This window comes from Simochromis diagramma, unplaced genomic scaffold (genome assembly GCF_900408965.1).
Source record: "Simochromis diagramma unplaced genomic scaffold, fSimDia1.1 OVJJ01000421.1, whole genome shotgun sequence".
Taxonomy (NCBI): domain Eukaryota; kingdom Metazoa; phylum Chordata; class Actinopteri; order Cichliformes; family Cichlidae; genus Simochromis; species Simochromis diagramma.
Genome location: NW_024387250.1, coordinates 11,344,189 through 11,356,459, shown reverse-complemented (window position 1 = coordinate 11,356,459; position 12,271 = coordinate 11,344,189). Strand labels below are relative to the sequence as shown.

Genomic DNA, 12,271 nt, shown 5'->3' with positions numbered 1-12,271 from the left:
AGTGTTCCTGAAGAGTACGTCAAGGAATTACAAGAAGGCTTCCCAAGACAATTCAGTCTGTGTTAAAGAATAAAGGTGGTCATACCAAATATCAGCTTTCAAACTGATTATAGAATTGTCAAAATTCTGTTTTTTTCTTATATACTACGTTTTCATGCATGTTTGTATGTTTTAATCAATTGCTGGATCTGTTTCCCATTTTCCCAACAAAATGTAAAGAAGGGGTAGACTGTTGTATTGGACTGTGCTTGATGCATTAATGCATGTTCTTGTTGATGGTTGTGATTTAGCATATTTGACCTTCCATGCATCCATAGTTAGATAGTTTACAGATTTGCGTGTAAAATAAATGATCTTCAGTGCACTGAGTAAGTAAAAGAATAAAGGAAAGTAAATCACAATCAGTGTTTTCAGATATTGAGATAAACCCTGATTTCCTCCAATGTGACGAGTGTTGTTTGTTTTCTTTGTTGGAACAGAAATGAGAATTGAGGGTAAAGGGAGGAGAGACAGGGAGGCAAATAAAACTCTATGTGAAAATGGGCCCATTTGGCCATAGGTGTGAAGTCCCACTCACCTATTTAAGAGAGCACGTCAGCCCTGTGGGCTCTGACGGAAAAAGGACAGCCGATGGTTAAGAGCGCGAGTCAGAAGTTGAGTGAAAAACTCTCTAGTTGCAGCTACTTTTTTGTTATAGAAAGCAGAGAAAAATCTGTACGAGGAACAGGAGAGAGCAAAAGGAGCTGAAGAAATGTTAATTTGGATCCGGTGAAGAGGACGAATAAAGAGACAAAGACAGACAAGAAGGACTATGCTGAGCATGGAGATGTTCCCTGGTTTGACTCTGGGACCACAAAGGATTGGAGACTGCTTTTACAGAGGTGAGAGGGACTGAATGCATTCATGTTTAAGCAATAAACATAAACAGATGTCTTATTTTATACTGTTAATTGTACATTAAGGAATAAATGTTTTCGTAAATTAGAACCTTTTTAATTTCTCACTTTTTAGGTCCTTAGAAAATGACAAAACAAATATATTAATGCCCTACAGCAAAGACAAAGGCATGATGGGGCCTTTAATGCAGCAGCCAAACCAGAAATACTACATTAAAAAACGTTTGCACTGAAAGTTCCAGTTAAGTGCTGAAGACACAATTTACTCTTTAAACCTTTTTTTGTACACCTGAAAATACATGAAAGTGTTTTTTAGATCAGATGGAAAAGACTGAATGAAACTTAGTGATTCAGTAGTTTGTACAAGTAATTAAATATATTTAATTTACAAGTATACATTTAAAATATGACTCCATATTTGCTTCACTTTCACCAGTTAAATAAAGTTTTTTTCCTTGGATTTGTTCTTTCCCACAGAGCGGGAGGCACCTGTGCATATACCGCTGTTCCCTCCGGCATGCGAAGCAGCCGCCAAAGCTCTGCCTCCAAGGCTGCTGGCTCCTCCTCCTGCTCCCGTCTCCAATGAGGCTGCAACCACAACCCCGAAAGATGAGGTGAAGATGGAGCTGGAGAACTCGTCTTTATGGAAGCAATTCAGCTCGGTGGGGACAGAGATGATCATCACAAAGAAGGGCAGGTGAGAGATTACATCTGTATTACTCCCCTTATCCCCTAGCCCTTATTTGTGGGGTGTAGCAATTTATCCCAGACAAACCCCAAAGTCATATCACGACCCATCTTGGGGAAATAAATTTACTTTTCATTAAGTCGTGGCCTCCTAAATGGGTCGTAGCAGTCTACCATCTCTTCTAACTTTATACTCCTCTGTTTTTAATGTTTTCATCCCATCTTGCCTTCATCAGTTTCAGTTCTTCCCTAATTCCTTCTCATTTACTGTTTTCTGTGACCTTTGGTGTCCTGAACCTATTTCATTTTGTTTTTTTAGACGGATGTTTCCTGGTTTGAAGTTGAAGCTGTCGGGCCTGAATCCATCACTCCGTTACATCCTCCTCCTGGATATTGTTCCCGTTGACAACTCCCGTTATCGTTTCCAAGGTGGCGGGTGGCAAGCTGTTGGAGCTGCAGAGGCGAGGCTACCAGACCGGGTGTTCATCCACCCAGATTCTCCTGCCACAGGTGCCCACTGGCAGAGCCGCACCATGTCATTTCACTATGCCAAGCTCACAAACAACACCCTGGACACACAGGGACATGTACGTACTGCACATGAACAGGCCTAGCGGAGATACAGCACATAACCTTCAGTGGTGCATGTTGAGTTAAGCCTTTTTCTTCTATTCAAAGATCATCCTACACTCTCTGCATCGATACCAGCCCAGAATTCATGTGATAGAAGCCCGGGATGTACTGAGGTGGGGTGGAGGGCAGCACTCCTTTGTTTTCCCCGAGACCCAGTTTATCACCGTCACCGCCTACCAGAACAGCAAGGTACCGTTATTTTCTGCTCTGACTGCGAGTTTTGTGTTACCAAGCAACAGACTCACAGAGAACCTCATTCATTTGCTATATAAGAGATTCTTTGCAACATTAAGAACATGATTTCAAACAACAGATGTAATGTAATATTAAATGTGTTTTGTGTTTATTTTCAGATCACTGAGCTTAAGATCAACTCCAACCCCTTTGCTAAAGGCTTCCGTGAAGACGGCATGAACAGCAAAAAGTAATTCCCAACACAAGCAGCAAAAACTCACAGTCTACATTCATCTGTTGTTGTGCAGGATCTAAATGCCTTTTTTCTTTATAGACAAAGAGATGCGAGACAGAAACGCAAAATTGCCGTCTTGACAGAAACTTTAGATATAGGTAAGGGATTTATGGCAAGTTAAGTAACTTAATTTAAAAATGAATGTAATGTATTTCTTATTTTGAAACATTTCCACTTGTCTGCCATCAGTGAACTGTGATCCATGCGACTCCACTGAGCTCCTGCAGCAGCCCCCAGTAACCGGTGCAGACCTGCAGGCCCTCGCTCTGGCCTCTCTGCCTGCACTGCCCGAAACCTCCTGTGGGTTCAGACCAGGGGACACCTCCTATCAGGACACTTTGGTCCCGGAGCAGTCACTGGACCTCGGCCAGGAGTTTATGGCATCCCAGATGTCTGACATCAACATCACATTGGCCAGTGGCATACAAGAGCTGCCAGGAAGCGAGAGGGAAAATAGTATGATTGAAAGGTAGGAGGCAGAGGAATGTAGATTGATATTAGCATGATTCACATAGATAGACTATACAAAGAATAATGTTTTATATTTTTAGTCTAAATTCTTCTTTACATAACCTAACCTAGCAATGTCAAAATTTCTGGTTCAGTCTTACTGCTAGGAGATGTGTGGTTTACACACATCTATAATGGCTGATTATTGTTATTTTCAGAAATTACGACACTAAATTGATTCAAGCTCTCATTTCCTTTCTCCTCCACAGATCAGACACAATGGCTGAGGCAGCCTACACCTCCAGCTTCCCTGCTGCTCAAGCCAGCTCCTCCTCTTTCCCCTCTGCTCCGCTCCCTCAGTCATCCTCCTCCTTCCCCTCCCATCCGGCCTCTGACCCCTCGGACAGATCCGATCCTCAGCCCTCCATCCCTCCTATCAACTATCCCTCCCTTCTGTCATCTTCCCCCGCACTCTCTTCCACCTCCAACACTCCCTCGCTGCAGCAGACTTCCTTCACCTTCCCCACTCCGCCCCCTTCCAGCTCTACCTCCCCACAACCACTCCTTTCGTCATCATCCTCCCCTTCCTCTTCCTCAAACAACTACCATACAGTCCCAGACACCATCAGCCCCCACACTTCTACTGATGCCTCTTTTCATGCCCCGTCGTCCACCACATGTCCGTCAGATCTCCAGGACCAAGTAGCTGTTCATTCTCTGCTCACCCAGCCTGGCCAGCAGCTACAGGCCGGACCTCTCGCCACTGATTCACCCAGTGATCAAAGCTCTGCAGCGTTTATGTATCAAAATATTGTGCCAACAAATCCCAGCCCCACTCTGAGCACTGCTCAGCCTTTCCCCTGTCAAAACCAACCACCAGCTCCAGTTCTGTCTTGCTCCTTACCCATGCATGCTTCTTCCACATCTTTTGCTCCTCCATCTGTTCCCCCACAGATGCAAAATCTGCCTTTTTCCCATGTATCTCCCAGCCCGGCCCACCCTGCCCTCCACCTCCCAAATCTGACCCACCAAGCTCAAGCTCCTTCACTTGCTCCAGCTACTGCATTTCCTCCCTCTTCTTTCCCTTACCCACCATCCACCCTTCCTCATCCTCCTTTTCAACCCTCCTCTTGCTTGGCTGTTGCTTCTTCTTTCCAGCAGTCCGTCACCCCTGCTGCCACACTGCCGCCAATAGCACACAATCCTTGTACATCATCTTCTACGCCCTCATATCCTGCTGTTGAAATTGGTGCAGTGCCTCCCTTCAATCCTGCACCACCTTATCGTCCAGAGATGGTACGGCACCACCCATCTCTTCTCCCACAGCTGGATCCATCACTTCCCCCTTCTGCCCCTAACCCAGCCCTCTACCCCACCTTTAAATCCTACCCTCTCCGGCTATGTCAGGACCCTCACCCCTCCCTCTCAATCCCATTCAGGCACTTGTACAGGCAACAACATGGCCACTCACTCTCGCAGGGGTCCTACCTGGAAATGAGCACAAGACCAATGTTTTGAAATATGGTATTTTCATATGGATGAACTTTTAAGGGGAATCAATGATGTGTAGAATTAGCTTAAGCACAGTGTTTGTGTGTCTGTGTATTCTCAGCAGTTCAGCTGACAGACTGATGAAACTGGGCCTCGTTTGTATATACTTGTTGAAGATTTTCTTTTCTATATTCATTCCAGTGTGAAAAATAAAATATTGTTTTTTCAAGCTTTTGTGACTCAATCCTTTTCAACTGAAATATTTTGCTGACAAAGACTGTAATATTTGTATGTAGCTTGAAGGATTTGTCAGATATCCAGCTGAGACTTTGGGGAGTTACTGAGAAGATATGACTAGTTTAAGTAAAGACTGGAAACTAGAGATACAATGTAAAAAATAAAAAATCGAGCACTCTTGAGTGAATTTCTGCCTTAAATCATCTTCTTAAATTTGACTGTTGGACTGGTTGGAAAATCTATGCATATTAGCCCCAAACAATCAGTGTAACCTACCACTCTCATCAACATTGAATGAAAACATAGACTGTATAAAAAGGATGGACGCTGCCACCATGATGTCACTTATGGTGTGTTCCTCAAAAAGTCAAAAATTCCGACTTCCTAGTCAGAAATGTCTTTTGTGGAATCCTGCCTCAACTCAGAAAGTCGGAGCACGCTGACATACCCCGAGTTAGCAATCGAAGATGTCAGCACTGTTGCCAGGTTCTGTAGTTGCAAAACAAGCCCAAATCATCACCCCTCCACCACTGTGTTTGACAGTTGGTAGGAGGTGTTTGTGCTGATGTGCCTGCGCTTGGATTTCTCTAAACATTGCCAGATATCTCCACTTTGGTCTTATCCACAAGAAGTCTTGTGGTTTGTTCAGATGCAACTTTGCAAACCTAAGCCATGTTCATTTTAGAGAACCTGGAAACCCGTCCAAACAAGCCATACTTTTTCAGTCTTTTGCTGAGTGTACTGTCATGAACTTTCCAGACTGATGGGCACTAACAATCGTATCATTGTATTGTGTTAACACACACTTGAATATCCCAGAACTAAACTATCAAACCTTCTGCGTTTACAGAGTTGCTCACACTTGCCGATAACCAGTTTCAGAACTACACTGAAAGCTTTATTTTTCTCACATAAATGTACCTCCTAATTGCTGTTACGCAAATTCAAGGAAGACTAAACAGGAAACATCTGATTTTCTATATTCAGACATGGGTCAGGATTGAATGTCTAATAAGCTCCACCCCATTCATTCAATCAAATGTGAAAATCTATTTTGTAAATAGATGGTTTATATTTTAAAGCTTTTAGAATTTAATTTTACTTCTTTCCATTGAGTTTTACTCAGAAAATGACTCTATCTTATAATTTGTTATGCGAAAGTTTTAGCTTTGATGATGAGTTTGACACCCCTGATCTAGAAGATTAGAAGCAGTTAAAGCTCTGTCACTGATCTCTGCCACAGTGCAGACAAAGACAGCATCAGTCATTTTGTGGACAGCTATGAGTACATTTATGGCTGGGAGAGCAGAGATTGTGGGGGATTAACAGGATTTTTAGACTAACAAGTCAAAGGTACTTGACGAGGACGTCAGCAGGCAGCAGTTAATCATTTCCTCTCTCGGCTGCTTTTCGTGGCTTTTGGGGAAACAGATGTTTGAGCTCAACCCTTCTCTAGATATAATGGAGCTTTCAGCATTTGTTAAGTGTACAATTTTCTCTCCTGTTCATGTAACATCACATGGGCCACAAACTACACAGCTCATTTGATCAACTATTTGACTGAATTTGATCCACATTAATGGGACTACCATCTGAACCCATGCATGGTTCCTGCCGTGAATTGCCCTCTGCAGACAAATCTGTTTTAAAACTTCTAGGAGACAATAAAAAAAGACTAGATTCAACATGATTATATATCTTATACATGATATCTATACACAGGTGAGCTTTTCTTGTCCATTCGTTTGATTTCATTCTAAGGGTCAACCTGATGTTTACTCAAATTTCCAAGTTGTCATTTATTAACCAGCGAGTTAACCAAATATGATAAATTCTACCGGCTCACACTTGGACTGTCAAAGCTTTGGCTTTTCATTGTTTAGCTCTTCCAAGTGCCACTGTTAGGATGGACGGTAAGGTGTTTGTTTATACAGTTTTATTACTGCAATGGATAGTAACAGACGCTGCTTCTGATTCATCATGATTGTGACTGACCGTTCTTGGAGTAAGGCCGACTAACTGGACAGACACTTTCTTCTTTCAACAGGGAATAACTCTTCCTGAGACGATCACTGAGAGTCTGTATTTTATTTAACACACTGCTGCATTTGAGAGGAAACAAAGAAAAGAAAAAGCTTTATCTACAAGCTGCATCAGTCACACACTGCACACACACTGCACACTTCTCCCGGGACCATGCTGTGCTCTTATTTACGTCCCTCTCTCCCTCACATTTTGCCGCTGAGGCTCCTGAGTTCTGCGGCCTCCAGGGTGGCAGCGGTGAAACAGCATGAACTGCTCTCAGACACTCTGGCCTTTGAGGACCCCCGTGCCTTCAAGGTGAAGAGTCTGGGTGAGCTGCTTCGTGCTCTGGGCGTTTTCCGCCTCTGCTCCTTCCCAGTGCTGGTTAATAACTGTGGAAAGGTGAGACTGCGGTTTGTCAGAAAAGCTTAGAAATATACAAATTGACATCTGGCATTCAATCCATTCACTACTTTCCTCTTCTGCTAATTTCAGTTGATGTCGGTGGCACGCACGCTCCTGGGGAAAAGGGGGTTTTCCTTGCTGCTGAGGCCCACTGTGTATGCCCAGTTTGTGGCTGGAGAAAATGAGGCTGAAATCTCGCAGTCCATGCAGAAGATGAGCCTGCAGGGAATGAGACCCATGCTGGCCGTGCCGATCGAGGAGGACCTCGGAGAAAGCACCGGGTATGACTGAGTCTAAGAAGTCGCTGAAAGGCTGCTTCAAAAGACACTTTTTAATTTTCACTCAATGTTCCTAGTACTTGGAAGTTTCGCAGCTGCTGGGCAGATTTTAGCCTTCACTACACTTTAGATCAATGCATGTGGACGTTTAGGTTTTTGGGACACTTATTAACTTAACTTAATTGAACAATGATGTGATTTTGAAATACAAGAACAAATAAATACATTTCTAATTTTGCTAGAGACAGAAACACTCATTTAACTGCACACAACCATGAAATAAACACATCACAAATCACAAATGTGAGAAAAATCTGATGCAGATGTTTTTTGCTTAAAGAGCAGTTGAGTGGGAGAGATTGCGCCCCTCAAAGCCAGCCTTACAAACTCAATAGCTCACTTGTGCAGCTACAAACAATGTCTTTAATATTTGTCTTGCACCTATCACATGAAATAAAATAAAATGTTTGTGGTATTTATTTATTTTGATAAAAATAGGCAAAGAAAAGAGTGGCAAATATTCATATATGTTCTGAATTTGGTCAACGGGAATCCAATACACACTGAGAGTCTGATAGAAGCTGTGTTTCTTCTGTGGAAGCTGAGACTGCTCGTAGATTGATGGATCTTTTTCTTGAAATCTTGAAATTTCTTAAAATCTCTTCTCAACAGGTTTGCATTAATTTGTACATAATTTCATACATTTCATACGTTTTTTTGTTTATGTATTTTTCTATGAACCGTGACTTGTAGACTGTCTGAAGTCTGCAGTATAGGTCCCAGCCCACCTCCTGCCTCTGCATCTCAAGCGTATGAGGACAAAAGTTAAAGGACCTCACACTCAGCTCCAACCCACGACACACACAACTGTGCACAGCTGTTACACTTGAGTGTGAAGTCCACTCTTCGCGGTTCTCATGTTACGGTTTATGGTTTATCGCCTGCAGTGAGAAAAGATACGACGACAACATGGACACCATGCTGGAGTGTGTGCGAATGTCCCACAGCAACGCTTGGAGCAAAGACCCGATGATGCAGCTGAAGATCACAGCGCTGCTCAGCCCAGAGCTGTGTGTAAGGCTTCCAAATCAGAGTCCCCAGTCCTTAATATTATTATTTTTTAGAACAGATGCTTGAGGGGACTTTAAACTTTTTTTTTTTGAGTGGGTGGGTAGGTGGAGGCATTTCTGAGTATTCTGGATGTATGGGAACTGGGGTGTTAACATCAGAGGCTTCAAATATGTGGGAAAAAAGATAAGGACACACATTTCAGAGTTTGGTGTATCCACAGCTGTTCCAGGTTGTTCTTGAATATGCAAACCCAGCTCCCCCTACCTATCTGCCTTACCTGTTTTTATTCAGTTTTGACACTGTTTATTTCCTGAAAATGTACGTGTTGTATTAAAGGTAAAACTCACAAACATCATCAGGCAACAGCCATACGATCTGAATCTCCTCATCAGATCAATGGATGGTGAGGTGAGTCCACAATTCAACAAGTGATCCAGTTTCTTAGGTGTCACCTTTCAGTTCCCATATAAAGAAGTTTTGCCTAAAATCGTCTCTTTCAGCCAATCAGCTTCCCCGGTTTAGATGAAAAGGAAGCTGCCCACTTACGATCTGGCCTACTGAGACTCAACAAGATAGCCGAGGTAGGGGAGAGACAATCGAACACTTAACAAATGCTCCCATAGATGGGACCTGTTATACTCACACACTTTTATTCTGAGATTTACCAAGAGTATTCACAGTTTTAACAAATAAAAACAATTTTAAATATGTAATTCATGCAAATATTGGCATTTAGACGGTCTATTAATGCTTGTCTCTGTAATGCCCTCTGCCTAGAAGCCCACTTTGTTCCGATTGGCTGCCCCTCTCCTGACTTAACCAGAACTTGGTGGTTGTAAACTCCACCTCCTCAGTCAGGGCCAAAACTGTAGCTCTGACTGTGCCTGAGGTGATTATAAAAGGGAGACCATTTCAAAGTGATGTCAGTTCGGCACAAGTATACAAAAAATAGTTGGGGATTATATTATTTTAAAATCATGCACGACTGTAATTGAATATTTATTAAAGAAAACAGAGAGAAGCACAATACGCCCATTTTGACACATGAAGCAAATTTAATAAGTGTAGATGCAAATTTTGAATGAAATGAATAAAACTTTTTTTAGGCAAGTGTGAACAAAGTCAGAGTCCTGGTTGATGCTGAGTACACCTACATGAACCCCGCCCTCTCTCTTGTCGCCATGGCAATGATGAAGAAATTTAACAAAGATGGTACCTGGATCTGGAACACATATCAATGTTACCTGAAGGCAACTATCTTTATCTTTATTTCTCTTCTCATATTATCATCAAATATCAGACACTTTATGTCACTTGCACTGAGACAGTTAATGGTTTTAATTATAATTCTCTTTGTGTCTGTGGTTAAATTCTGTGGTTATCAGGACTCCAGGTCTCTCCTCTTAGACGCGCTGTCTCTATCCAAGAATGAGGGTTTCTGTTTGGGTGTCAAGCTGGTGAGAGGAGCCTACATGGACAAAGAGAGAAAACTAGCGAGGAAAGAGGGTCACCAGGACCCCATCCATCAGAGCTGGGAGGACACCAATGACAGGTTGGTTAGACAGAAGGAAAATGTCCTGAGTGCAACAGTCAACTATCATTTTTGTTTATCTTGATTTGACTCTTGATACATTTCACGTCTTCTTGAACAGTTATAACGGATGCCTTGATGTGATGCTGGACGTCATATCCCAGGAACCTGAGCGGTACAGGATCATAGTGGCCACTCACAACGAGGAGTCAGTGAGACGAGCCGTGAAACGGTGAGAATCCACAACGACGTAATCGAGGTGGTATGTGTGTAACATATGCATAATGGAAGTGCAGTTATAGGTGAGCCAATGTAAAATCCATACTAGAGTGATAAAGTTGACAAATCAGCAAATGTTTTCATAACTACTTTAAATATAAAAATACAACAAACTGTTAATGTTACTGGATTGTTGTTTAGCTTTGACAGGCAATATCTGGCAAGTTTTTCATGGGCTTAACTCAGATACTCAACTCTGCTGCTCAACCACCAAATGCTTTCCAACAATAAGATTGTTTTTCCAAGTAGCATTGTTACATCCAAGAAATAATCACAAACAATTACTTTTGCAGAATTTATGATACTTTCAACTGTCTTGCAGAGCAAATACAATAAGGATAAAATGAAGCTTAGGCGTGTTCCTTTGGTCTTATGTGATAGAGGTTTATAGATGTTTATTGGTGAGAAAGGTACAACCCCTCAAATGTATTTATGACCCCTAAAGGTTGGGAATCACTGCCATTTAATATATAAATGTTGTGCACATGCTCATCAGAATGGAGGAGTTGGGGATAGACAGAGATGGAGGCTCAGTGTGTTTCGGTCAGCTGCTGGGCATGTGTGACCACGTCTCCCTTACACTGGGTGAGCTGATTTTCGTCACATCACAGCTTGACTGATGCACTTAACATAACTATTAAATGACTGTCCACGCTTTCATCACCAAAACTGATAAACCTATGCACAATCACTGCCTGAGTGGGTTGAGAAAGGAAGCTATGGTTTTGACTTGTCTGACAATCACACCATCCCATCTCTCCTCTCCCTTCCAGCTAAGGAGGGTTACTCAGTGTACAAGTCAGTGCCCTATGGCTCAGTGGATGAAACGCTGCCCTACCTGGTGCGCAGAGCTCAAGAGAACCGCACGGTGTTGCAGGGAATCCGGAAAGAAAGAGACCTACTGAGGAAAGAGCTCAATCGGAGACTCCGGCTGAGTTTAAGGGGAGCCAGCTAACAATCAACCAACACTGAACTCTGCAGTTTTATATTAAAGTTTGCAACCAGGAGGTGGTGTGGAAAAGATCTTAGTGGGGAGCACTGTTGTTAAATACACTTTCATATCTCTTGAAGGTGTAATATCCAAAAAGCTCCTGAAAACTACTACTGGGCCTGTTATTTAGCAACAGAAGGTAAACTGAATTAAGCATAAAACCTTTAATTAACAATGATCATGTTAACACGTGTGGGTGAACTGAATAAAGATCGGATCATGAGAGAACACTGTATTTGATGGACAGGGTATCAAAAGATTGCTTTTGTGTACTTTAATGTATGAAATGCTTATGAAATGTAATTAAACAAAAGAACATGATGCTCAGAAATGAGGATTTATAAAACTAGACTGAAGAAACAGATTCAAACTTCTCTACAGAGTAAGCTGCTGTTGCAAGATTATTGGGGAATTTAATAAACAACTTTCCACTGCTTCGCCAGAATGTGATTCAAGTTGCTGTGAAGCATCGACTAATCAGTAATAAATGTCAGTGGTAGTGACACAGTGACTGTCCCATGGTTTGTATTTACCCAAAATTACCGAAGCACTAAGGCTTGTATGTATGCCACAAAAGATGTAACACTTTGTAATTAACCCTCGACCCTGATAAACATAGACGTTAATGATTTTGAATGTGTGGGGAGCACTCAGTTTTCCACACATTTTTTAAAAATTTTGTTCCACTCTTTAGTGTCTTTGTGCTGATTTAAAAAAACAAAAACAAAAAAACAACAAGCACCAAAACACACTTTATTATTTATTTGATAAATATTAGTCAATAACACATTCTTATCCCTTAACTGTACTGCCACACTGTAACGTCAGTAA

The 12,271-nt window shown here is 42.1% G+C and overlaps 2 protein-coding genes across 3 annotated transcripts; both read left to right on the top strand.

Moving 5' to 3' along the window:
• The first annotated feature begins 811 nt into the window (after positions 1-811).
• Positions 812-4,653, top strand: tbx6 (T-box transcription factor 6). The gene is made up of 8 exons (XM_040001102.1): positions 812-881; positions 1,374-1,593; positions 1,903-2,170; positions 2,262-2,405; positions 2,570-2,640; positions 2,725-2,783; positions 2,875-3,154; positions 3,405-4,653. Exons 1-8 carry the CDS (start codon positions 812-814, stop codon positions 4,651-4,653), a joined length of 2,361 nt encoding a protein of 786 aa, XP_039857036.1.
• A 2,025-nt stretch (positions 4,654-6,678) lies between these two features.
• On the top strand, positions 6,679-12,167 carry prodh2 (proline dehydrogenase 2). Of its 2 annotated transcripts, XM_040001264.1 has the most exons (11): positions 6,679-6,776; positions 6,911-7,287; positions 7,381-7,571; positions 8,516-8,642; positions 8,976-9,047; positions 9,140-9,220; positions 9,746-9,889; positions 10,025-10,191; positions 10,292-10,402; positions 10,946-11,034; positions 11,223-12,167. In XM_040001264.1, exons 2-11 carry the CDS (start codon positions 7,060-7,062, stop codon positions 11,402-11,404), a joined length of 1,392 nt encoding a protein of 463 aa, XP_039857198.1. In that variant the 5' UTR covers positions 6,679-6,776; positions 6,911-7,059; the 3' UTR covers positions 11,405-12,167. The 2 variants fall into 2 exon arrangements, with proteins under 2 accessions (XP_039857198.1, XP_039857199.1); XM_040001265.1 differs by lacking the exon at positions 6,679-6,776 and having other exon boundaries at positions 6,790-7,287.
• Positions 12,168-12,271: the final 104 nt, after the last annotated feature.

Coding starts and splice junctions, on each gene's coding strand:
- prodh2 (XM_040001264.1), top strand. CDS start 7,060: ATGCTGTGCTCTTATTTACGTCCCTCTCTCCCTCACATTTTGCCGCTG. Junction 7,572..8,515: donor GACCTCGGAGAAAGCACCGG/GTATGACTGAGT, acceptor TATCGCCTGCAG/TGAGAAAAGATACGACGACA. Junction 8,643..8,975: donor TGCTCAGCCCAGAGCTGTGT/GTAAGGCTTCCA, acceptor GTTGTATTAAAG/GTAAAACTCACAAACATCAT.
- tbx6 (XM_040001102.1), top strand. CDS start 812: ATGCTGAGCATGGAGATGTTCCCTGGTTTGACTCTGGGACCACAAAGG. Junction 2,171..2,261: donor CCCTGGACACACAGGGACAT/GTACGTACTGCA, acceptor TTCTATTCAAAG/ATCATCCTACACTCTCTGCA. Junction 3,155..3,404: donor GAAAATAGTATGATTGAAAG/GTAGGAGGCAGA, acceptor TCTCCTCCACAG/ATCAGACACAATGGCTGAGG.